At 33.0% G+C, this 25168-nt stretch overlaps 1 protein-coding gene across 1 annotated transcript in view; it reads right to left on the bottom strand.

Annotated features, from left to right (window-relative positions):
• Window positions 1–25168, bottom strand: part of RYR3 (ryanodine receptor 3) — a 231192-nt gene that overhangs the window by 172524 nt on the left and 33500 nt on the right. Inside the window, exons 2-8 of the mRNA XM_062578097.1 lie at window positions 20683–20802; window positions 14463–14570; window positions 7754–7828; window positions 6607–6685; window positions 4248–4360; window positions 3687–3786; window positions 346–439 (exon numbers count right to left, since the gene is read on the bottom strand). Of these exons, the coding sequence (XP_062434081.1) occupies window positions 346–439; window positions 3687–3786; window positions 4248–4360; window positions 6607–6685; window positions 7754–7828; window positions 14463–14570; window positions 20683–20802 (689 nt within the window). The remainder of the gene's footprint in view (window positions 1–345; window positions 440–3686; window positions 3787–4247; window positions 4361–6606; window positions 6686–7753; window positions 7829–14462; window positions 14571–20682; window positions 20803–25168) is intronic.

Below are 25168 nucleotides of genomic sequence, written 5' to 3'. Positions count from 1 at the left end.
TAGAGGGTGAGCCTTTAGAGACTTTTCTAAAACAGTTTTTTTAATTACCATATTCCCCTGCTAATATCTGCTTATCTTCTGTTAATATTAGTCCACATTAAAGATAAACAACATAGTAGGCTGAAATGTTGGTGGAAAACAGCTACTTCAATTTCAGCAATAAAAGAACTTAAGAATGATTTTCTGCTTCAGTAGGTCTCTTAACTTCTTCTCACAGTTTCAATGCCTAATTAAAGTTAATCTCAAGAGAGTTTAATTAGGCTCTATCTAATCTCAAATTCAACTGACAATCTGCAATTCTGTTTGAGAAGAGAGAAAAAAACATAAAAATTCACCACCACTCACTTTTGCTGTGAATCATTCTGATCTGTAGAGGGAATGGTCAAACACTCATCATGGCCATGGAAAAAACGTACTACATGCCCACCAAGAAGATATCCTGTAAAAGAATACAATGCACTCGTTTGTTTAAACACTGACAACATGAAAATAATCTCCTCCTTAAAAAAAAAAAATATCTAAATCTCTGGCTGAAATTTATCTTCAAAATATTTATTCATTATTCATTCGTCATTTAAGTTAAACAAGTAGAACAAAGTTGCTTTGAAAAAATGTATTGTTTAATTATATCATTTTCAAGTAAAAATATCTCTGGAGAAAATGAAGGTAAAAAGAAAGCAATATTCTAAATATTTTTTTTAAAAAAAATCAAGACCGGATTCTGAGACAGAAAAGGAAAATGCAAATTTCTGCAATAAGTACTCTTTTGAAAATTTAATGCTTTAAGTAAAGGCCAAATTGAATATATAACTCTGTAATCTTGGACATTATAGAGAATTTTCCCCCCATTTGTAAAATCTACATGTTCACAATACCGAATGATTTGGTGAGTTTATCAGCTTGTTCTGACATTTAATATTTGTGTCAAAAGCAAAACTGCACAGCAGTAGCAGATGACAGAGAACAGAAAAACACCTGTTCTGAAGATTAAGCTTAATGGAGGCTAACTTTATAACCCTTTTAAACAAAGACTACATGCAAAATGTAGGCACTTCACCTCACAGAAGAAAAGAAGAAGAAGAAAAAAAAAAAAGAGGTGTAGGAGGGGAATGATTCATCAGACCCTCAGTCCAAACCGTTCTGACCCTGAAAGTTAAATTAATGCTTTTACAAAGGCAAAGAACAAAGACAAATACGTATAAAAGAGGAGGGGTAGGAAGGCATCCTACACAGTATACTGACAATATTAGTTTGTAAATTGGGAAAACAGTAACTGGTAATTATCCAGGTGACAATTAATAAAACACATACATAATGCAAGGACTAAACAAGAGAACCAGAATTATTTTCGGTTTCTGACTATGAATCAGAATGAGTATGCAGATCTCTGCTGCAGTAAGCAATGAAAGATTGAACTACAGTATTTGCATAAGAAGAATTAATAAATTCTAAGACAGAAAGAAAAACCTGAATACCTTGCACAGTTAAAATATATTATATGAAATCATATATAAATCCTTTGCATAATTATTTTCAAAATGTGGACCTGTAAACAAATTCACTTATTTAATGCTATCATATGCACATTTACCAATGTAATTATATATATCCATACACACATGCATAGTATCACCAATGAAATACTTGAAAATTAAGAGAATAGTCTTAACAAACCTAAACAAAGGAAAGAATAAGTAAATGAACTCTTTCCATTAATGTTTTATTTCCCAATACCTACTGTTAATGGAAAAAGAGAATGAAATCAATACTGACAAGTAAGGCACAAAGATCCCTTTAACTAATCCACATAGACTTGGGTTTTATTTTCTGTCTTTTAATGCAAATCATGGCTTACCCCATAGGAAAATTAATATCCAAATTTAATGTGTAGCAATTAAAATTATAAATTTACATGAGAGCTGTGCATCCCTGGAAATCATAAGTATAGTAATCAGTTATCTTTTAAAAGTGGTCTGCATTCAATAAATATTATCAATGAATTTGGCAACAGTTTTTCTTAAAACAACAATATGATGGCAGTATTTTTGAGGTTAAGATCAGATCTGCCAAAAAGTGATGAGTCTGAGGGATTTAGCTAAGTGATATAAAATGATCCACTCCTGGCTTGAGGACTGCTATCATTCATGAACATGGTGGGCTGCTACTTTGAAAAAAGAACAGCAGAGGTAAGATATAGTGTTTGCCATTATGTTGCTAACGTGAGTTTTGTAATTTAAAACTACATATTATCTTGTCCTTAGTGTATAAGATATATCACAACCTCAAGGATCTTTGTTGCTCCAATATTGAGGCTCTCTGCATGAAAAAATGGCAATATTCTGAACTTACAGTGTGCATGCACAAAGTAAGAGGATAGTAGAGAATATTTTTTACTTTAAATTCTGTTTGGTAATATTGATGTACACTTGGTCTTTTGTATCCCTCCTAAAATAATATTTTGATTTCTGAAGCACTGATTACTCTTCTGTTCCTTTTCAATGTTTATTTTTATTCCTTTCAAGATGTCCTTAGATTAATTTATGTATTGGTTTCTTTCAGAAACACTACTTCGATGACTTTCCAAACTGCCTCTTTGCTTTGTCATGTTACATCAGGAATATCTCTTGTATTTCCAACGCTTTATACATTTTATCATGCATAAAACCTGGCAAAAAAAGTCACTAATTTTCCTCTACCTTCTGCTGCACATGCTATTTTGCTACAGTTTTGCTGATAATCTGCTATTCTTTGTGATAGTCACACTTGAGTAACATGAACATCAATCATAGCTTTTTATTCCTTCATTTCTTTTCTAGTACTATTCTAATCTCACCAAAGCTTTTAGTTCTTTTTTCTATAAAATACTCCTTTGACAAGGTCTGCAGGACTTGTCATATATGATTTTTTCAATTACATTTCAGTTCAAATAAACTCCCTGAGTTCATATTCAGACTTCACTGATTTTTTCTGTAATCTCACACCAGTCTGTGTAGAGTATGGCATGGAAATCAGGAGTAATAATAATTGAATGCGCCTTTCGTTGCAGAATCAGGTTTGGTTGACAAGTGAAGCCAAGAATATACAAAGGAGCCCTAAACATGCTATGTGGGATTTAAGACTGACTAAGAGGATCCGTTTAGACAGCTCATTTTCAGAGACTGTTACAGAGATACAGACAATTGTAAGGAAGCATCGCTCTGAAATCCAGAGAAGATACTGAGCAAACATCCTTAGAAAATACATAATGAGAAAAATGAAATAGATACTGCCAGAAACCTGATTTCCATTTTGCATGTACCTGTAGCTCTGTTCTGCTATTGCTGTTAAAAGGTGATTTAAAGTCCTTTGTGAATTTTAAGTTTACTAGCAGTCCCTTCTCCCCAGAATTTAACTGAATACTATAAACTCATCTGTTGTTCTCTTGGTCTTCATTTCTCACTCAGCTTTTTATGCTTTGTTGATCTAGAATCACTTCACTCATTTAGCTTTTCTTCAGTTAACTCAGCTGAAGTATCTTATTTCCCTTTTCCCTTCTATTACCCTCCTCTCCTATGCTCATTTTCTGTATTTTTATTAAGCTCTTTGGTTTGATGTTCAGTGTTTTTTTCATTTTCAATTTTTATGAAAAGTTATATAAAGTCATGTCAAATTTATCGATTTCTAAATAAAGAAAATAACACACAAACCTTCCGTAATGTTACTTCCTGAGCACGTAGGATGTACATTCCATAGCGTCTGCATAAAGGAGGCATCAACTTGAATACTTCCATTGGACATAGAGAGATGCTGAAACAAGAAGACAGAAACAGAAAAAGAATCAAAGACAAATGCGTAGAAATATTTAAAAGATATTCCATTCTCAACAGAGCAACAACGCATAATAAAGCAGAAATAAAAACATTCTTTATAAAATTGTTACTGACTCACACTCTTTTCTAAATCTAACCAGATGACTACAGTTTCAGCTCAGAAATCTTCCAGTTATAAAAATAACATCTCCCAAAAATGGAGAATGCTGAAGTGTACCTTAGGGTAAATGTATGCAAACAATCAGTTTTCTTAGGAGGAAGAAACATTTCACTGAGAAAAAAGTGCATTAGAATCAGGCCTCATTTCCCAGTTTTGAAAAGATTTGTTTTTAAGAGCTTGTGTAATAGAACTTCAACCTTTTTCTCTCCCCTTATGGCAATTTGTGTTTTCCCAGGATATTCCCTCTGTGTGTCTATTTCCTAAATAAAGAAACTTACCAGGTATCTTTCAGAGGACACACTGACTAGGATAAGATCATCACCAATTCGAACTTTTTCTCCTTCTGACCTCTGTTTAGAAGCAGGATGTATTGTCCACCAGCATGCCTCACCTAAAGAGCAGAGATACTTATCAAAGGTATTCCAAACAGACAACTCCCACGAAACTTAAGGGTATTTTTATACAATATTGAAAAAGCATAATAAAGAATTTGTTCTATAAGACATTTGCCACTTTATTTCTCATTCCATTCAAATTTTCTTTTGTGAAACTAAACTTACAAAACACTGCCCAGAACTTCCTTCCCTTCAAGGTTCCCATAGCCAATAAATTGCTGACAGATACATCTATCTTAATTATCATCTTGTGCGTATTCTGCTTAATGTTCATATTTACATTCACTATCTTTTGTACCATTTCCACTCTAAGCCACAAGTATGTTATAGAGTGCAGAATTTGGAAACAAATGCTTCATAGATCTACAATATTTCTAAACTATAAACATCAATTCTGCCCTCAATTCCATGGGCACTACAGAACATGTGATTACTGAAAGCCAAGTCTGAAGGTGACAACCGCAGAACTTTTCCTGTACATTACTAATAAGATTCATATTATTTTGTACATGAACAACAATTCTACGGAGATCGTCTAATTAGTTCCAGATTTTCACACTCTTCAGGATCTATTTAAGACTCTGAAGATGACAAAAAATTGAAGACAGTCTTCTCAATGGGCAATACAAAGCGAGAGAGAATTAAACAAAGACAATAAGGATATCATAAGACAAAGTCCAAAAACAAAATCATGTAAAATTGTAAGATAAAATTTGAAGGTTTTAAAACTAATTATGAAGATTAAAATAAATAAAAGCTGCATCTCTAAAAATGCTCAGCATAGAAACACAAATAAGCACTCCTTTTATGTGTTGCTTTTTATATCTTACCTGCATGTACAAGTCTCCTTGTACATGTACAGTAAAGCAAACATGAGATACCTGACAACTACGGACGTTCATTACAAAGTCTCATGGGCAAAGTAGATACATGCACAACAACTCTGAAATAGTAGAATTATGAAGACTGATTTCACCAAAGCTATTTTCAGAGAAACAGAATGCATGCATCCCCAGTGTCTACAGGACTAAAGAAAATGGTCTCAATCTACTAAGGCAGCATCTAAAGATAAAATCAAGTAACAGGCTACTAACATCTGCCTGAGATCCTTTTCTGTATGGCTACAAGAGACTGAAACAAAAGATTTAAAAATAAATAGATATCAAAAGAAATAAAAGATAATCAAAATATCTAGACTGAGAGAGCCACTGAAAAGGAAGTTTCAAAGATCATGGCCCACAGATACTGTAATATCTACATGGCAGTGTCTCTCCATCACCAATTAATCTACTTAATTTTTAATTTATTTGCAAAATAATTGAAAAAACTATTAAAAAACACTTGGGTATTAATGGAATTGACATTTTTCTATTTGAAGCTTCACATTACTGAGATATAAGCATAGATACTTAGATTTCTCCTTTCAAGGTGTACATTTCTGAATGGGCCCAACAGGGTCACTTGTTACTCTCTGATGCAGTGCTCTAATTCCAGCAACAGCTAATACTGCATATACAGTTATTTGCAGCTCTGGGTGCTGGACTGCTTTTAAATTTATTTAACATAGCATAGCTCCCACTGGCATTTGAGAATTTATATGTGATTTCATGGAAGTACCAAAAAAAAAAATATATATATTTCTATGACAAACACTTGTTCTGGCAGTACTCCCGGAAATCTATTAATTAGATTTTAAAGCTTTCTCATCATTTCTAGTTTCTGTTGTTTCTCTCCCATTCTGTCCCATTATTATTTTCATCACTTTATATTTCTGTTTTCCTTCCATTCTTTTAGCTCATTATTTTTTTTCTGTTTTCTTGTGCATTGCATACTTCGTTTATTTGCATAGTTACAATGTATATTATAAATGCACTGATAATTAAAAAAATATTTTGCCATTTATTAACTCTACTGCAAGTTCCAAAATACACAATTAGAAAATAAATGCATCAAATTTGTTTTAATTTTATTGGGCAGAAATTTTTACTTCAACTATTATCACCAGTGTTAATAGCAGCAGCTCAGCAGCTGTAAATAACTTATTTTAATTGCAGAGACACTCACAGATTCTTATATGAAGTCAGTTAATTTACTGTGGGTCTTTTTCCTGAAAAACAGTCATCTTATTTCCAATTAACAAATAAATGTGACATTCACAAGCTTACAATACTACTATTCACAATGCCTCTTTGCAAAGCAGAGATGTGTGACATGGTTTTTTCTGGAATATAACTTGCGGTACCTGCGGCGTTTTCTCGTAGCCCCACATCAAATGCAAGTTTATCTGTCTGAGATCTTGATGTTGTTAAACATGTCAAATACTGCAAAACACAGTGAAGTTGTTGAAAACAAAAAACAGTATCTGTTGACACACATCCCAAATCGATGCTATGTTCACATTACTCTATCCTGCTTTCATATCGTGCTTAAACCAGTTAAACAAGTTAAGCATGTTGCCATTTCTATACATGCTTTTCCTGACTTCTTTAAAACCATTAAAATTATTTTCCAATTCAGCACGTATTTCTCTGTGTAAGATAACTGCCACCTTCTGAACTGCAAAGTTTCACATATAAAGTTTATGATATAGGAACAAGTAAACATCTTACTATAGTCTTGCTGTAATATGCTTGCTTTATGAAAATGTATCAAAAATGTCAAAAAGCAATAATCTCCATACTTTGCAACACCGGTATATTACAGCAACTATGATCTATACGGTTCACAAATATAAGCAACAGAGATTAAAGACTAACATAGAGTCTTCTAGTACAGGAAAAATGAGAAAATATGTTTTCTTCACCTCTCCTTGCTTCAACCTCTTATTAATTATGCTTGCATGGCTACTTTTCCCCCCTACTATGTCAAAGATCCCTAGAAAATAAAAGGTAAAATCTGTCAGTTCTATGTGATGAAAAAAAACCCATACAAAGTGGCCTTAAGAGAGCACATTTGTGAGCATAGTCTCTGGAAACAATGTTAAAAGGAAACCCTTATATTATAAAATATTCTGTAAAAAACAATAATTAAAAAAAATCTGGAAAAAACTTTATAGCAAATTCTTCTTGGACATCAGCCACTTGATAATGGAATGAAACATTAAATTGGATTCCTAAGGATATAGAAATAATCCATCATTAAAGGAGTTTTTCAGCTACAGTGGAGGGAAATGGCCTGAAAAACCTGTATTTACAATGTAAGGGCCGCATACATTTTGCTGAGATTCCTTAAGCTGCAAGATATTTTTTTAGAACATTGCCCTGAATCATCCAGTTCAGAAGAGAACTTATGAAGACTATACTTCTGAACGCATACATTTTTTATTTCAAATGTTTATTAAGACTTGAGTTCAATGTTATTCAATTATGTACAAGTGCACTTTTACCTACCATTTCACTAAACGAATGTCGAAGTAGTATAGCATGGCCGTACAGTAGAGTTCGGTGACCGCCACCTTGAGCTGCCTATAGAAAATGGTAGAGAAGGTTAAAACTCCACTGCACTGTGTGGTCTATGAGCAGAATTATGTAACAACGTGAAGAGAGCTATTACAGTTTAAGTAGCAAGTGTAGATATTCAAGCAAAGTGAAGTGTATATGCTGGGCAAACATCACGGCTATTCATAATAATGAAGTAGATACATGAATAGCCACGTATCTTTGAAGTGAAAAAATATTACGTCTGGTCACAGAGTGTTTTTGCGACCTAATTTTTATCACAGTTAAGTAAAAATAGAGTTTTCAAAAATGTTTTAAATAAGGTTCTACTTACCTTTCTTATAAACTTCAGAAGCATTAAAAAATAACAACAAAATATGTATATACATACATACATATATATACATATATATACACACACACACACACACTGAAATCCAGAAGAGGAAAAATGCATCAATTGTGCAAAACAGTTTAAGGATGTCTGCTTGTTCAGATTAATGTTAACTTAAACATTTATCAGATTCAGTAAAGCAATTGCATACATAATTTCAACCAAGTGCAATTATGAACCTCAAATATGGAAACTTATGACAAGGCAGAGGTGAAGTTGGATTTTCCAGGTGATTCCTTCAATCAGAGAATTTAACAAATACCTTGTGAGCCTTTCTTGGTGACTGGAAGAAAATAAATTTCAAGGGAAGTATCTTAATAGAAAGTTATCTATGGTACAACAGACAACAAGCTTTATATGGTTTTCAAATCTACCTCTTGACCTCTTTCTGCATCTGCCGTCTTGCTTGCTTGTTACTGATAAATAATAATTCAAATTTAAGTAAGAATATGACCAATAAATTATTTCTTTACTGTAATGTTTTCCACTGAAACTAGGATTTTTCTTTTTTCAGACTTTGGATCTCAGACTGCATGCAGCAAGCTTTTCTAGGAAAGTAATGCCCACGTTTTGCAGAAATAAGTATATCACAATTAAGCTAATACTACTATGCTTGGTAACATTATACTTCATTCTCTCTCTCAGTCCAGATTATAAAATTTGCAGTTGCTTGCTCCTGAGTGATACCGAAAGAGTCTAAAGTCAAGAACCCAATAACAAGTTAGTAACTGCCAACTTAAGAATATCTAACTTCTCACATAATTTCTATGAATTGTTCTCCATATATACATACACACACATTGCTTTTTTTCTATTTTAGGTCCTGCCCTATTAGATGTTATGCTGTTTTTGTTTCATGTCTATTTAGTTGAACATTAAAAACGAAAGATGATTTCCAAAAATAGAACTTCAGAACAGAGATTCTCCCTAGTGCATTACATATTGTTAGAAAGGACTGTCTTTAACATCAATTCAACGGACTCCTGTGGAGGAGGACAGCAAGATAAATAAAGTTGTTTTGGTAACTAAAAGAGTGGTTATACATATGCAGACAAATGACTTTTTACTCTACGAATGATATATTAGTTAAATTACCGATTAGTCAATAGGTTTACAAGCTGTGTCCAAGGTATGCTCTACAGAACACCAACTTAGATGTGAAACTGAATAAACTATTAAATTCTGTAGTTCAAAATATGAAATATTTAATACTTACTCAACAGAATAAACATGAAATGTTGTTTGTCCAATAAATATAATAAAAATAAACAAGTAATTACATGAAGGTCTTTCACTACAACAGCAATAAAATAAAGACAATCCTACTTCTCATTTGCTAGCTTCAGAACTGGGTATGTTAGAATTTAAGCTTAAAACTGTTTATAGATTCAATCACAAGATTTTCAATCTTGTGTATTTTTATGTGAATTTTATTGAAAATTTAACACAATTATATGAGTATAAAATATTTCTCCATAAAAACCATATAATTATGTAAAATTTCTCAATAGACTTAGATGCTTTTGTAGCAAATTAAAGAAAACAAACTGCCGCTTACTGAGTTCAAGGAAAATTTGTTAGATTATTAGTAAAACTGGAGAAAAATTTATGATAGTTATCGCCAGCAATTTGAGAGGTTTAACTCTGCCGGTCATTTCAAGGACAGGGAAAAGTTATTAATGAAATCAGTGTTACTGAAACATAACGAACTAAGCAGCAGTTCAAACTCCCAGGCTAGCTATTTCTAACAATTGCTCAATGGAGCCAAGGCATAACTAGTTTTGGAAAGCATTGTATCATTACTCCCATTTAGGGGAGTATTAATCAGTAAATAAAGAGAATATACCATACTTTGAGGTGTCACTGTAAAAGAACATAAATGTAAATGAAACTAAGAAGTAATACAGAAAATTTTAGCAGAAATAGCAGAAAATTTTATTTTTCTCCTTGAATTTCTCTAAATCAATTAAGGTGATGGTCTCAATGACATTTTTCCAAGCCTGTAGTCCATAAATCTGTTTCATTGAAAAGCTGATTCCAAGTAAAAACATTCAAAGCAAGAGTTGAAAAACAAACCTTTTCTCAGCTCAGTGTTTAGGGTACAAAGTCTTACAGTGTTTGAACTACTTCTTTGATGCAAAAATATAGCCTGAATCAGCAGAAGAATTTCATGGTGTAAATGCTCCAGCCATTCTCTAATGCTGAATTACAGAATGTTCCCTATAGAAACGCAGCCAAGATCAATATATTTCTGAAAAGTAAATTTCTTTTTCAACAAGTTAAATATTTTTGATTAGCATAAAAACATGATTTCTTTTCATAGTCATCTTCTAACTAATAACAACATCAATAGTTGATATCTGCCTTTATTTATACTATATCTAAATTGCTCGAGATGCATGATTTCACAAGTGAATTTTCTGAGGCTATGTCTTTAAGTATTCCAATTATTTGAATATGACTTTGAATCAGACAGATGTTTTTACGGGTAAAATACTATCAGCACAGATGTTTAAATTTTTGCAACACTTGTAAAATAACATTTCCTTAATAAATGATGTATAGGCACAAGATGAAATTGCTTTTCTTGATATACATTCTTTTAAGGGCACTTGTTCTGAATAATCTGCAGAGTTTATTAGCTTTGCCTTCATGAGTAGTGTATCCACTTAAAAATTAGTTTTTATCACTTTATGCCACATTACCATAACTGCTATGCAAATGGTATTCAAAAAGTATACAATACCTTGGGGTATTTTAATATGTTTTCCATAGTTTATCCTGAACTATTCTATAGAATTTCTAACACTATCCAGTTACTGTAATCCAAAATACATCTCCTAATTTTAGTCCTCTGAATTATATATGTTAGATGATTAAAATATCCTAAAATAGACAGTAGGAATACTCCCTCTGCATGCGTACATACACTTCTCTATGGTTTACATAACTGTACCCTCTCAATCAAATTGTTAGTGCAACAAGTCCTGAATATATACACTTCCTAACTGAACCGATACAAGTTCCACATGTAAAGCATAGCAGAAACATTCTTATGGAGAAAAGAAAAGAGTTTTCTTTAGCTTTAATAGCAAAAAAGGTTTGGAGTATAAGGAGTATATTATAAAATTGTAAAAGCACAAAACTGCAGTTTTATGTTTTCTCATCAATCATTCCTAACCAGCAACCTTCTCTTATTTTAAATTTAAATTCTGCAGTCACGTTATTCAGATAAAAATAAAACCAGTAATATTGTCTCATTTAGTATTTACTAATCTGCATGAAAAATCATGAGCTTTAACTTAGAAGCACTCTAAACATCTGTACATCTCTATAATTTTGTATCATGAGAAGCCATCTTGCAAAGTAAAATTCACTCCTTCGGAAAGGAAAGACTCCTTTCCCTCTCTTGAATGCTTGCAGAAACAAAGTAATTTAAAAAAAAAATATAAGTTATATATTTGTTGAGTTATATATTTGACCACCTCTACTTTTCTCTTGAGAAATAAAAAATGTTGTATTTTACAAATTTTTCTTCCTACTTCTTATCTAAAGTACATGGACTATTAAAAGTTTTAACAAGCAATCATGGCATACCAAGTCACAGCTAGAGTTACACTTGGATTTCCTTGGAAAAAACAAGAGTCACTGTTGTATAATAAATGCTTAAATAGGGCTTTAATGCATCTGCTTTACAGACAGATAAAATCTAAAACTGCTTTAAAATGGTGAATTGTTGCACAATGGACAGACTACAAAACAAATGTCAATCTATAATTCAAGAGGCAAATACCAGAAGTTTACTCTATAGCTATTTCTGTCTTCAGAAAAATAATACACACACTGAAACATACGTTTTTCACATAAACAGTCATGACATTCTAAAGAAAATTAGCTTCAACTGGATAAAACTTTCTTTCGCTTCTCTCTTCTAGGATTCTACTATAGGCTGTTTAGTTAAATCATAAAAATTCTCTCCTTGAAACATAGTTTTCCCTTTTATTTTCTAAGATTGTCCTAAAAAAGGAAGAAAGTACTAAAACCGCATGCACAGTATATAAAACTGAGAAAGAGATTCGAAAAAATCCCTCATCATGAAACAAACACCATACAAATTTGCATTTAAACAAAAAGAATATTAAAATGAAACGTTCTTTTTAAATAACATTTTATGTTATTTTTAAGTAAAGTTATTTTTAGTTAAGCTTTTTTAAGTACATTTCTTCAGATAATACCAGGATCACTTTTGTTTTTATGTTTTTCTTCTTCAGATCTCCATTTTTCCTTCTGCCTAATGTGACAAAGTCTTAACATTCTGTGTATGCTCAAAAAAAAATGTAGCAGCTTAAAAAGAATACAAACTTTCTGGCTCCAAGTAAAGAAAAAAAAGGCAGAATATCTAGATCTGGCAGATTGGTTTGAGTATTTTTTATCTGCCGTTCACTCTCATAAAATAAGTAAAGCCATAGAGTTTCATTACGCTCTTGCTTCTTGTCCCCCACCCAGGCTTTTGGACTATGCTGAGAAATCAATTTAAAGCATAGCAAGGTGATCAGGTAAGACTGGACCAGGCAGTGGTAACCTGAGATGCCTACGGCAAACATCAATACACTGATGCATTAGATATTAGTCATGTCAAGAGAAGTTGTTTGAGTACTACTACCAAGCTTAATTCTAATTGAGAGGGAAATGTGGAAGATTTTGATTTAGGTGAGTTTTGTGCCTTCCATGGAGCCAGAAACAGCAGTTACAGAATCTGCTATAACAAACATTGTGAGGCCTTCATTTAGTATTGTTTTGCTAATAATGCTTCATTCCACACATTAAAAAGTGCAATTTCCAGGTTTTTCAGATTTCTTTGCTTACTAAATGTAAAAATACAACAAAGATGATGTCACATTGTAAGTTCCTAAAACTTATACAGATGAATAAACACGGAGCAGTGACCAGCTGATTGGAAACCATAGCTTACTTTCATTAACTTCCAGAGGAACACAAGCTCTACCTAAGCATATAGGACTAGAAAATTTACTTAAATTACTATTTTATATACATATATACATATAAAGTGATTCAGAGATGCAAGAGCAAGTGTAACATCTAATATTTCCAGAAGCAGCAGCTTGGAGATAGGATGCAAGTTCGTTTCATTGCTAGGGTAATAACTAGCAGTGAATTTCTGCTGGGCATGCAGAACATTGAAAATCCAAGTAGTCTGGAGCTGGGGTTTGGATTAGGCTTTATTTTTACTGATAACATCATAATTTTTTGCCAAACAAATGGCTTAGATGTTCTATGAAAAACACAGTTCTTAAATAGCTTTGTCAATAATAACTGAAGTATAATACAGTATGCTTTTTTTGATATCTTGATTTCTCCGCTGTAGAAGCTGTCTTTCAGTCACTCTTAGGATGGGTTAGATTTGAAGTGGAAATTTAATCATAAGGTTAGTAATGTGACATGCAAGCTCAGTTACAACCTTTTATTTGATTGCACAGTTACTTTTTGCTATCCTATAAGCATTAATTACAAGTATGCTTGTGCTTTAATATAGTTTAAAGAAACACAAAAAGAGAATTTTTACTTCCTTATTTCTACCCAACAGATTTGCTTCTTATCATAGGTTAAGTAACTATAATAACACTACAGCAGTTTAGTTACACATTTACAAAAACAAACTGTATTTTTTTATCTGTAGAAAATATATTTAAATGTGAGGTTTTTTTGTTGATAGAATTTAATTCCTAGTTCTTAACTTCATGTAAGCATAAGTCAAATAAATCAAAATATTTGAAAATTTTTTAACTCCATGAAATGAGTTAGAAATGTATGAATATATGTTAGAAATGAATGAACAAACTATTTTACTTTCACCATTGACTTACAGCACTGTAATATAATACAATGTTTGAAAAGAAATCCTATTTTGCTCACTCTCCTCAGGTTCATGAAAACAAAATTCACTCTAACAGTTCTATTATTCATTTTTCAGTAGCCAGTTCTGGACTAGTGGTACTTACTGATCTCTAAACATGATGTTTCCATTTTTTGTAAATATTTCAATAGATTAACCTCACCTGCTGCTCAATGCTAACAAGAAATGAATAGAAGTATGATAGCAGAGCAATAACATCTCAAGAAAATGGGAGAATCAAGGAATCTATTATCACACGAGCCCTCTCTCCTAGAACATCCTGGATCAAGGAATATATATGAAAACAATCTATATACAGAAAATTTTGTTGTTGTTGTTGTTAATTTACTTACCCCTTCACTAGCATTATCCCCTGTGTTGGCCAGCATTTCTTGGAGGGCTCTGACAGAGAGGGACTGTTCAAGTACAAAATTACAGATGCAAAGGTCTGGAGGAACATACTGTAAAAATAAATTAAACATAGTGTAAAAACAGAAGAGCAAAACAGATTAAACAGGATGCAAATTGTATTTGAACACACATGGTTAAACATTAAATATAGTTTGAAAACTAAAACTCTTTCAATTTTGAGATGCATGGTATGCATCTGTGTGAAAATAGTATAAATCCATTCTTCACAATTTGCGAGTGCTGCAACTTCCTTTTTCTTAAAGCGGTATTTCTCACAGGGAAATAAAACATCTTCAAGTTCAAAAGCAAGAAGATTTTTCCCTGCATGCTTTCCTGCATTTCAGAATCAAACCACGATTACTGTTTGGTCTCAAAAATAAATAAACAAATAAAGAAGCTATCTGACTTAACAGACAGATGCATATATACACATAATCTTTTTACCATTTTAGCCCACAATATTATTATTATTAATGGCAACAGAAATAACTTAAACTGTAATAAAGTTAATAGCTTATTTCTTTTCATTACTCATCTCTGATATGGGATGCTACTTTTTTAGCATTCATTATCTGGAGATGTACGTACGTATGTACATATGTGCACACACATATACAGAATATACCTGGTTATATAAACATAAGGTGTGTAACACCTGTATACATGCACACGTTGTAACCAGAAGGTCACTCTTTAATAAGTTACACTGAAGGCCTCTCATATAACCAGACAAAAGGATGGCACCATTTCTCACTGAAATGAATTACAACTGAAAGGAAGGTTAGATTGTATGCCTCTTTTATTTGTCAGTAAAATGTATTATACGGAAACACTTTTTTAGAGTATTTTAATGTTGTTATGAAGATAAAAAATTATATATTAGATACTCACTACTTACCAATGAACCTGACAGGGAAATAAAAGCACCAATTACTTCACTGCATTTCTTTGTACGTGGCAGGATAGTAAGCTACATAATTATTTAAAAAATATATATTTTGCGTTGTCATCCTATAGTAGCTTTTAAAATAATGTAGCATCCATTTCATTAGGTCAGTCACTTTGTGCATTAACTATTCTGGTCTTGTAGCACATTTGATTTTAAGAAAGTAAAAATATATATTTTCAAAATGAAACTTAAAAAATCGTGTTCAGAAACTGCACCAGAACCCTACCTGGGAAAAAGATTACAAAGTTTGTAACAGTTTTAACCAGTATCAAATTATGTCTGTTGCTTAATGCCACTCAAAACTCAATATGGCATAATCAGCATGATCTAACATATACTTAAGCAAACTAAAGAACATCTGTCCACATCTAGGGCCATGTAGGCGGCATCTAGATTTGAAATTGTTACAGCTCTTACTTTAGTGCTGTACTAATGAAAGAAACCCTCTACAACCATGTATCCTGTTCTCTTCTATTTTCCTAGTTCTAGTCTGTATTAGAAGCTATATACTAGGTTAAACACAAGTAATTTTTCATTTCTTACTTTTTTTTGTAACATATGGTGCATTTAATTATATATAAGAATACTAACAAAGAGAACTACAAAATTAAGGATTTTTCCATCCACCATTTAAACCAGTTAACCACTCTTTCAGAATGGTAATGTTACATACTAAAGTTCTCACATACTGTTCAAGCTGCATCATTTCTGTGTTTGGACATCAGCAAATTTTGTGTTTAATTCCATTGACATAAGAAGTATCAGTGAAATGTAATTTATGCAGAGGTATATGACTTTGGTAGCAATCGGCCTCCTTCGTTAATCCAGACTGCATGCACAAATAAAAGTTGTAAAATGGACTACTGAGTCCGCCAAGGTTCATTTGATTTCAGGTCTTCATTTCCCACTGACATGGGATGACACTATCAAATTGTTTTGTAAGTTTAATGTTTTTGCTACAACAATCTCAGCAGACCACTTCATATTTTTAATAATTGTACACTGAAGAGAGTTTAATAAAATCCCAACCCTCTGTTTTATTTTTTTACCTAACTCCAACCAATTTAGTATTGTTAAATCCAGAAGTGCCAACAACGAACAATCAGTGAAGTAAAAATACTGAGAGCTGAGAGCTATAGGGAAAAGATAAGAAATACTCACATTAGGAATCCTCATGCTAAAAAGAAAACAAAATTTGTTCAGATACCATGATGATGTTTTAGAAAATTGTTGTAAAGTAGGAATTGGTGCAAGAATCTCCCCTACTGACAATGGAAAGCTGGAATGGCTATACAGGACTACAGTATCACTTTAAAGCATTATCAACAATGGAAAAACATCAAATGTTACTTCTTTCTTAAGATTACAGCATTTTGTCTTACAAACATTTAAAGGCATGCTGAGAAAGTAATTTATAAAAAGCAAATTATAGTAGCAGAATAAACAGGCTAACAGATAAATGATAAAGGAAAGCAGGAATTTGGAATAAATACTTCTTTAAAGCTAGTAAGGGTTTTGTGGAGTGCATCCAGAAGATCTCTGTACAGAGTCTTGTCCATATATACAGGAAGATACACCAAAACACAAATTTGGTATAGGAGGCTTGTATGAATTTGCCAAGTAATCTGAAGAAACAATTAACAATGCTACCCTGAAAACTGCCCTTTCTATAAAAAGTAGATGTTTATTTCTGAGCCTACTTCCAAACAGGCCCTTCAGGTACATTTACCAGTTCTCCATCAACACACTCAGCAGACTGAATGCATCCTTTTTTTCCTGAATGAGGCGGTAAGATAAATAAAACTTGCTACTGAACTGGAAATATGTAACAGATCACTTAAATCTTAAAATAATTGTTTTCTCATAATCACAGAATCATAGAATCAGTAAGGCTGGAGATCATCTAGTCCAATCCCCCTGCTCAGCAGGGAAACAACTGGCCCATACGGGGACTGAACCCACGACCTTGGCATTATTAGCACCATGCTCTAACCAACTGAGCTAAACCTACCCCCTCAAAAATGAACCTGACTGATTTCAGTTCAAATTACTGTATTTTCATCTCTCATCTTCCTCAAGAAATCAATTTATATTAAAAAAACAAAGCCATAAGAACAAGCTTCAGTGAAGTTTCTAATACTCTCTATATAGGACCCCAAAGGAAAGATGCATTGATTCAATGCATGCAAGAGATGCTGGCTAAAATATTCTTACAAGCACATTCTAATGAACAGAGTTTCATATCAAAAGATTTTAAGGAAGCATTTTCTCAGTCAAAGAGATTCATCAATCATACAGTCACAGAATAGTTGAGGTTGGAAGGGACCTCTGGAGATCATCTAGCCCAACCCCCCTGCTCAAGCAGGGTCACCTAGAGCACATTGGACAGGATTGCATCCAGATGGGTTTTGAATATCTCCACAAAAGGAGACTCCACAACCTCTCCAGGCAACCTGTTCTACTCCTCTGTCACTCTCACAGTAATGTTTTTCCTCGTATTCAGGCGGAACTTCCTGTGTTTCAGTTTGTGCCCCATCACAGTGGCAACAGAAACAGAATTAAGATAAAAGTTTTATTATGCAAAGTTTAGTTTACATATGTTTCTAATCAGTTTGTTTTCTATGCTGTCAATCTACTATTATTTTCAATATGCAGTAATTCTTTACTTATAAGTAACAGTTGTGAAAGAAAAAAGAGCTAATGGGAAACCCTAGTTCCTACATCACACTTTGAATGCAATTCACAGTCTTCTGGATTGCTCCTGACATTATTGTGAAGTGAAGTTCTTGCACATACTGAGCTTACCAGCTCATCATTGGCCATAGAAATATCATTTTTTCCTCTTTAATTTTCTAGAAACATGATTTTAAAATATATCTTCTTTCTCCCTCTATTCCCTCCTTCCATTTTAGCTACTTTTATCTTCAGTCTTTTAGTATATACAACTCAGATCAAAAACTTAGTCATGAAATTAAACCTCTTCATTCTGGAAATGACAGGTACACTGTTTGTTTGTGTGTTTGTTTTCCTGTTTACCTTGTTCTCTCTTCCAATATTACTTGAATGAATTAATTATTTTTCTTGTTTTAAAAATATATTGCCAAAGTTTATTAAGGGGAGAAAGTAAGGTGGCTTTCACATGTACTGAAAATAGATCTTGGCTTTGGTAAAGTGGTCAACTGTAAGAGATAAAGTAGTAGAAAGTATCACTGTGATTATCTACTGATAGTCTGGGTGCCTGTTTATAAATGTGCCTTGAATCTTCTCTAAGTAATTTCTTCTTAAAGCATAATCTACAGAAACAACCTAGCTTTATGAAATAATTTCCAGAGATCCACCTCAGTAAAACAGAACAATTCTAACAGGGAGGGACAATTCATTTTAAGAATGAATATTTAACTTGTAATGTGAACCTGATTCCAAGTTCCAGCCTTCAGATTTTATTATACTTCGCTTTCTAAAATAAAAGGATTTCTGTTATCCATGTTCCCATTTTAGAAACTTAAGAGTAGTGTCCATACCTTCCCTTTTTTAAACCGAACATACTGTGCCCTCCTTTTACACTGTGATTATGATTCTCATATCACTTTCTGGAGCGCTCTCCAATTTTCCAACATTCCTATGAATTTGATTCCTAAAACTGGACTCTCTATTCCAGCAGCATTGCTATATAAAACAGAAATTTGCAAAGGGAACATATAACTTTAATCTCCATCAAGTATCTTTTGATTATACCTCCAAAGGGTACAGTAGAACTCTTGAGCAAAACATCACTCAGGGAATTCATGACTGCATAACACCCACCATGACCTTCACATTCTTTACAGGTGACAGGAATAGAGTTTCCCATTTTGTATGTATACTGCTATGCTTAGTTATTAGACTTTGCCCAGGCACTACTGAAACACACTTCTATTTTCTATTAACATGCAAAGGACTACAGATATTCCTAGGTGGGAAATGACTTCTTCATCCACTACCAGTTCCCCAGTCTTTTATCATCTGACCAAAGCACCCAACAGCATACAACTAAGAACAGAATCCCCAGGATTCAAGTAGGAATACATCTACTCAGTAATAATTTTGTCATCCACTAGATGTGTGTCATTTTGAATTTCTTTTCATTTCACAACCAAAATTCTGTGTAAATGCAGATAAACATGTCATTGCTAATTGCTAAGTGTCATTAGCAAGTACTGTGATCTCTGATCACCCATTCACACTTGCATTTTTTTCCTAAAAAACTTACATATCTATATACCTCTTTCCAAAATTCTTAAATGTCCTCAGCAAACATTAGTAGTTCAGAAAGCTCCTCAATCAGCTCTTTTAAAGCAGTTATATACAAGTTTTGTTAGCCTCTTAACTTTCAACAAACTTCCATAACTTCCGTGATAGTATCTAATACTGTATGTAATGTAAAGTGCTTCTATGGGATCCTAAAGTCACACATATCATTCTTCCTTTTCTTAGGATAAGAAAAGCAAACACACTATTTTACAGAGTAAGAGGGCCAACTAGATACTAGATATATTACACTGCACTTTAACTGTCAATTATTAAACATTTTTAAGTGTTTGATTTTCAAGAAGCCATCACTGTTTAAGAATTTTAAGATAATACTTCAAAACTAAGTGCTTTTACTTAAACAGATGAAAAGATTATTAGAGATTTGTGAAGTACACAGTAGATAAATCACCATGACTCAACTGTAAGAATGCAAAGGAATGCAAATTTAGAAGCAGCATAGTTTTTTACCTCAGAGATGTACAAGGACAATGTAAATAAACACTGTGCGTTTAACACAGTCATAATACACAGACTAAAAATAGGATCACAGGGCAACATTTCAACAGAAAAGATAGACACCACAGCAAAAATCAGTAGTAGTAAATGAGCAGGAAGGAGGGAAAAGAAAGATACAAAACAAATAAAAAAAAAAGATGCAGAGAAAATAGAAGACAGGGTACAGGCCCACCAACTATGAAACCTCCTTTACTATTAAAGGGAAAATTGACCAAAAAAGCTCTGATTTAGCATATAATTATGAAAAAAATACAATGGATTAGAAAATATTCTTTCAGTACTTCCCATCATTTCATATCTAGCATCACATTAAGGAGACATAATTAAAAGTATTCACGGTTATGAAGTAGCTTAACACTCATCAGTCAGTCAGTTCAGCTAAGAGCATCTCCTTCAGTAAATCTTACCTTAGCTTCTGATGTTGGTTCCAAAAAGCACAAGCGATTCCCAAGTCCCTCAGCTGCCAAGCAGAACTTTCGCTGCTCTTTGTGAATACTGGCAACACACTGAAGTACTACTTCGTCATCCTGTCACAAAACAAGGCATGAATAAGAAAATAATTATATAGAAGTTAGACATGCCATATTGCTAAAAAACTGGAACAAAGAATCTGTTGAAAACACAAATACATTATACATAATGGATAGCATGGACTAGGTAGAGCTTCACAGGTCCTCTGAATGCATAATCCTAGGTTCTAAAGTCTCATTTAATTTAGAAATCTTTGAGCACTACCAAAGATCCAAGAGGCATTTTCAAATGACTTTTTAATTAAGTCATAAGGACTTGGTTCTCAGTAGACATATTCCCAAAATAAGAACACTCTGTAAAACTAAGATAAAATAATCTTATTTTTTAGTTATCTTAATTATCCTAAAAATTATCCTAAAAACGCTTTGTAAAGTGTTATGCAATGCAGTGCCAGAGACACTTATTTATAAAGTACTAAGCCCTTATTCACCTCTTAACATGTGATACTAAAGCTGATATAAGCATGCCAAAATAGATTCTTAAGTGTTCAACTGTGTCAAAGATATACATACAATTAAAAATTATTTTAATTTCTAAAACTGTCCACTAAATACAAATAGCTAACCATTTTTTCATGAAAAAAGAAAAATTATTTTCATGCAAATATTTAATTGTTCACCAAAACATTGCACTAGACGTTTCTAAGGGGGTGGAAGCTGATAAAACAAGAGCAATATGATATGTCAGTGTCTCATTCAGTTATGAGCTTCGACTGGTGCCAATTCTTATTGACAAAGCAGGCACACAACAGCCGCCCGCGCTGAACAGGGAGGTCACTCCAACAAGTCCGTTCTAAAAGAAGCAGTTCTTCTAGTCCCACTAAGCAACCAAATACTGTACTTCTGAAACAGCAGCACACCTACTGACACTGGAAACTAAAAGCTAAGAGTGACAGAGTAATTTTCATCAGAGGAATTAAGTGTCCTTTAAAATGACAGTTCAAAAGCAGTTTTCTCACTTTTGTGATTTCACAAATGGGTTTAAGTTATATAGCTTGCTTTTAGGTGACACTTTACTTTCTTTCACTAATATTAATAGCTATTATAGTTAAGACTAACCAACTAGCAGTTCCTGACCATGTTTCCTTATCTAGTTTTGCATACCAATCAACAGGGTTTTTTTAACAGTACAGAATGAGAATTTATGAACATGTTACAAAAAAAAAAATTAAAGAGGTAAAGTCAAATAGGTGGTAGACAGAATTATCCAATTAAGACTGAACCAATTCCTTTTCTTCTTCCACTGCTGCCTCTGCTTCAACTTATCTGTAAAACAGTCTCTGAAATTCTCAGCTTTTAATCTTAGTAGGAAAAAATATCCCCACTTTTTAAACTTCACTGTAATAAGTTGCTAAATATAAACAACTCAATTAAGTATTCTGTACTACTTCCCTCAAGCCATGAGTTTTTTCAAATTGGAACCAGAAACAGACACATATTTGGGGAAAAAAATAGAGCAAGGTATAAGATGAAAATAAAGATATTTAAAACATTTTTCATCATCTGATTCCCGTATCAATATTTGAGCATACACATCAGAGTCTGAAGAAAATGTTAGCAAACAAATTTATAAATACCAAGACTTAGAATAAAACTGAGCTTTGCCATCTAGCTTGCATTTATCATCAGATTATTTTAGAATGCTTACTAGATTTAAAATTATAAAATAAGTAAATATAAATATATAAATATATTATATTTATTGTCCTTACTGTATTTAATATTTAATATTCCATGCGCAGGCATATATATAGTATCATAATTCAGATTTCTAATGAAAATATGCCTTCAGAGAGCATGCATAAAAACACATTTAAAAAGCACTTAAAATGAAAATAGTTTACTTAACCATTTACTTCACAAATCTATATTTCTAAAAAGTGAAAGAGTTTTTAATAAAATGAAATGAACATTTCTATTTGTAGAATTCAAAAAATATTTATTTCTATAGTTTACATTGGCTTCACAAGATACTTACGATTCAATAATTAATAATCATAATAATAATCCCAAAATATAAATATTGATAATGTCCTGACGTTCCCTGAACTTCCAATGTGCCTTTTCACTTGTGCTACAACATATGATAAGCTATCTATTTTCCTACAGATGATGAATGACTAATAAAAAGAGATAATTTGCACGGTTTTTAAAAATGGTAAAAATAGCATATGCCAGAATGTCATTCAGCTGCAGTGCTCAGGTGCAGCTGGCTTGAATACAAAGAATTAGTGGAATCTACGTAATCCGTAAATAAGACAATGACTCGCTGTTAAGGTGACTCAGTATTTCAGAGTACTTACTGAAGTAAGGTCATTCTAGCTGAGGCCTGAAATTGCTCTTCTGGTCTGATGACATTAACAGAAATGAGTGCTGATTTTATTATCCTATAACAAAATTGCAGAACATGCCTCAGCACTAATGCCTCTACCTTCTCGAGTCTTCCTCTCACATGTAAATTACAGTATTCTAAAACTTTTTTCCTGATAGGTTCATTTTCTTCTTTCTCTTAGTTTTCAAAAACATATGGCACCATAGCTATCTACTCATGCACAAGGACACAGTAAGTAAGTAAATATTGTAGTTAAGCTTGCTTTCAAGCTTTTTCTATGCAATCTTCCTTATCTAGCATCTCTGACTTCTCCATTTAAACATTTATTTTGTTCTAGTCTTTTCTCTGCTTGTTTTTAAATAAAATACAGGTTTAGAGCGCACAGAAACATAGAATATTATAGGCTGGACAGGATCTCTGTAAGTAGTATGGCAACACCTCCCCAGAGCAGGGCCAAGTCAGATCAAGTTTCTCAGATGAGCTAAAGTACTGAATTTAAGAGAAAGGTCCACTCAAAAGTTCTGATCTGCTTGGGGTACAGTTACAGATTCACACCTCTCCACCGCACCTTACATCCCTTCAGTTTAGAACTGTGGACATACAAAGGCTACTGAAGTATAAAATACTTTACAACAGATTTGCCCAGAAAGGTGTCTCAGTTACAGCTGGATGACAAGTTTCTAAATAAAATGATGGTGAACGTAAACTGAGATTCCTGCACAGTAATAAGCTAAAATGCATACAAAATCAGTTTAAATTAATCAATGACTTGACTTGCTGCAAAGTGACTCCGTGTTTATAGTGAATCAACAGATGCATTCTATGACTTTGCTTCTGCTCACTTCACTGGATTTTCAACACAATGGTCCTCTGTCCTTCTTTCTGTTCCTATTAACTTCTAATATTTGATTACCTTTTTTGATCGCTAATGAGCATTAAGCTGATGCTCTGGCGGAGCTCAATATAAAGCTGGATTGCTATTTCCTTCTCACATGCATAACTTCACATTTATTTATCCTGAATTTCATCTGCCATTTCATTCCAGTTACTCTTAGAAGGTCCTTCCAGAATGGTTCGCAGCTTGCCCATGTTCTCACTACCCTAAATAACTTCCTATTATTGGTGCTCTCACCTTACTATTTATCTATTTTCTCAGATTTTAAATATGTATGTATGTATTTTAATTATTTCTTTTTCCTCCATGGCACAGGTCTCACCACATACTCCTGTGGAACTAATGACCTCCTTTCATCGTAAGAGATGAACCATTCACTCCTACACTATTTTCCTATATTTTAAGTATAAGACCTTGAAGACTACCAACTAGATCACCTCCGTCCACCTCCTGTTGGCCCCCTCAAAATTACTTTGTAGGACAGAACATTCCTTTATAAAGCTCCTCCTAGGTATAATCAAATTATTCAGATGACCACAAATTCTATTCCTCAATCAGAGTTTCTACTAATCAGCCTAATACAGCTATCAGGTGCAGTGAACTTTAGTCTTAGATTTCCCCCTCCATAAAACTGCCCTCCTTCTCCAACTGAATAATGATCAGTCAAAATACTGCTACACATAAATATATGTGAATATTGCTGTGAAACCCACAAATAAATTTCATCCCACCTCCTCCTGCCAAAAGGTCTACACAAGCAATTTTAATTAAGCACTTTCCTCATTCTGGTAGCTAAGATGACAATCTTCCTATATATCTAAAGGTGTTAAAGTAGTTGGTGATCCCAAAGAAGTTAGTATTTCCATGTGATAGAAAAATCAAACTTTTAGCTTGTTAAAAAAAAAACAACTCGAAAGTTTTAATTGTCTTTATGAGCACTCAGATAGACAGGATCTTGTTGATAAATAGTGCCTGATCACAAAAACTACATCACAGTGAGTCTGCACCAAGTCAGAATGCACAAGGCTGCACAGACAATCATCTTTCTTCACTCTGACTTTATACAACCTCATATATCAGTTTAAAATAGCAGCTAAGAATAAAGCTTGTTAACTCTTACTCCAACCTATGGAAAA

This window comes from Rhea pennata, chromosome 5 (assembly GCF_028389875.1).
Source record: "Rhea pennata isolate bPtePen1 chromosome 5, bPtePen1.pri, whole genome shotgun sequence".
NCBI lineage: Eukaryota > Metazoa > Chordata > Aves > Rheiformes > Rheidae > Rhea > Rhea pennata.
This window is presented reverse-complemented; position numbering and strand designations above follow the sequence as displayed.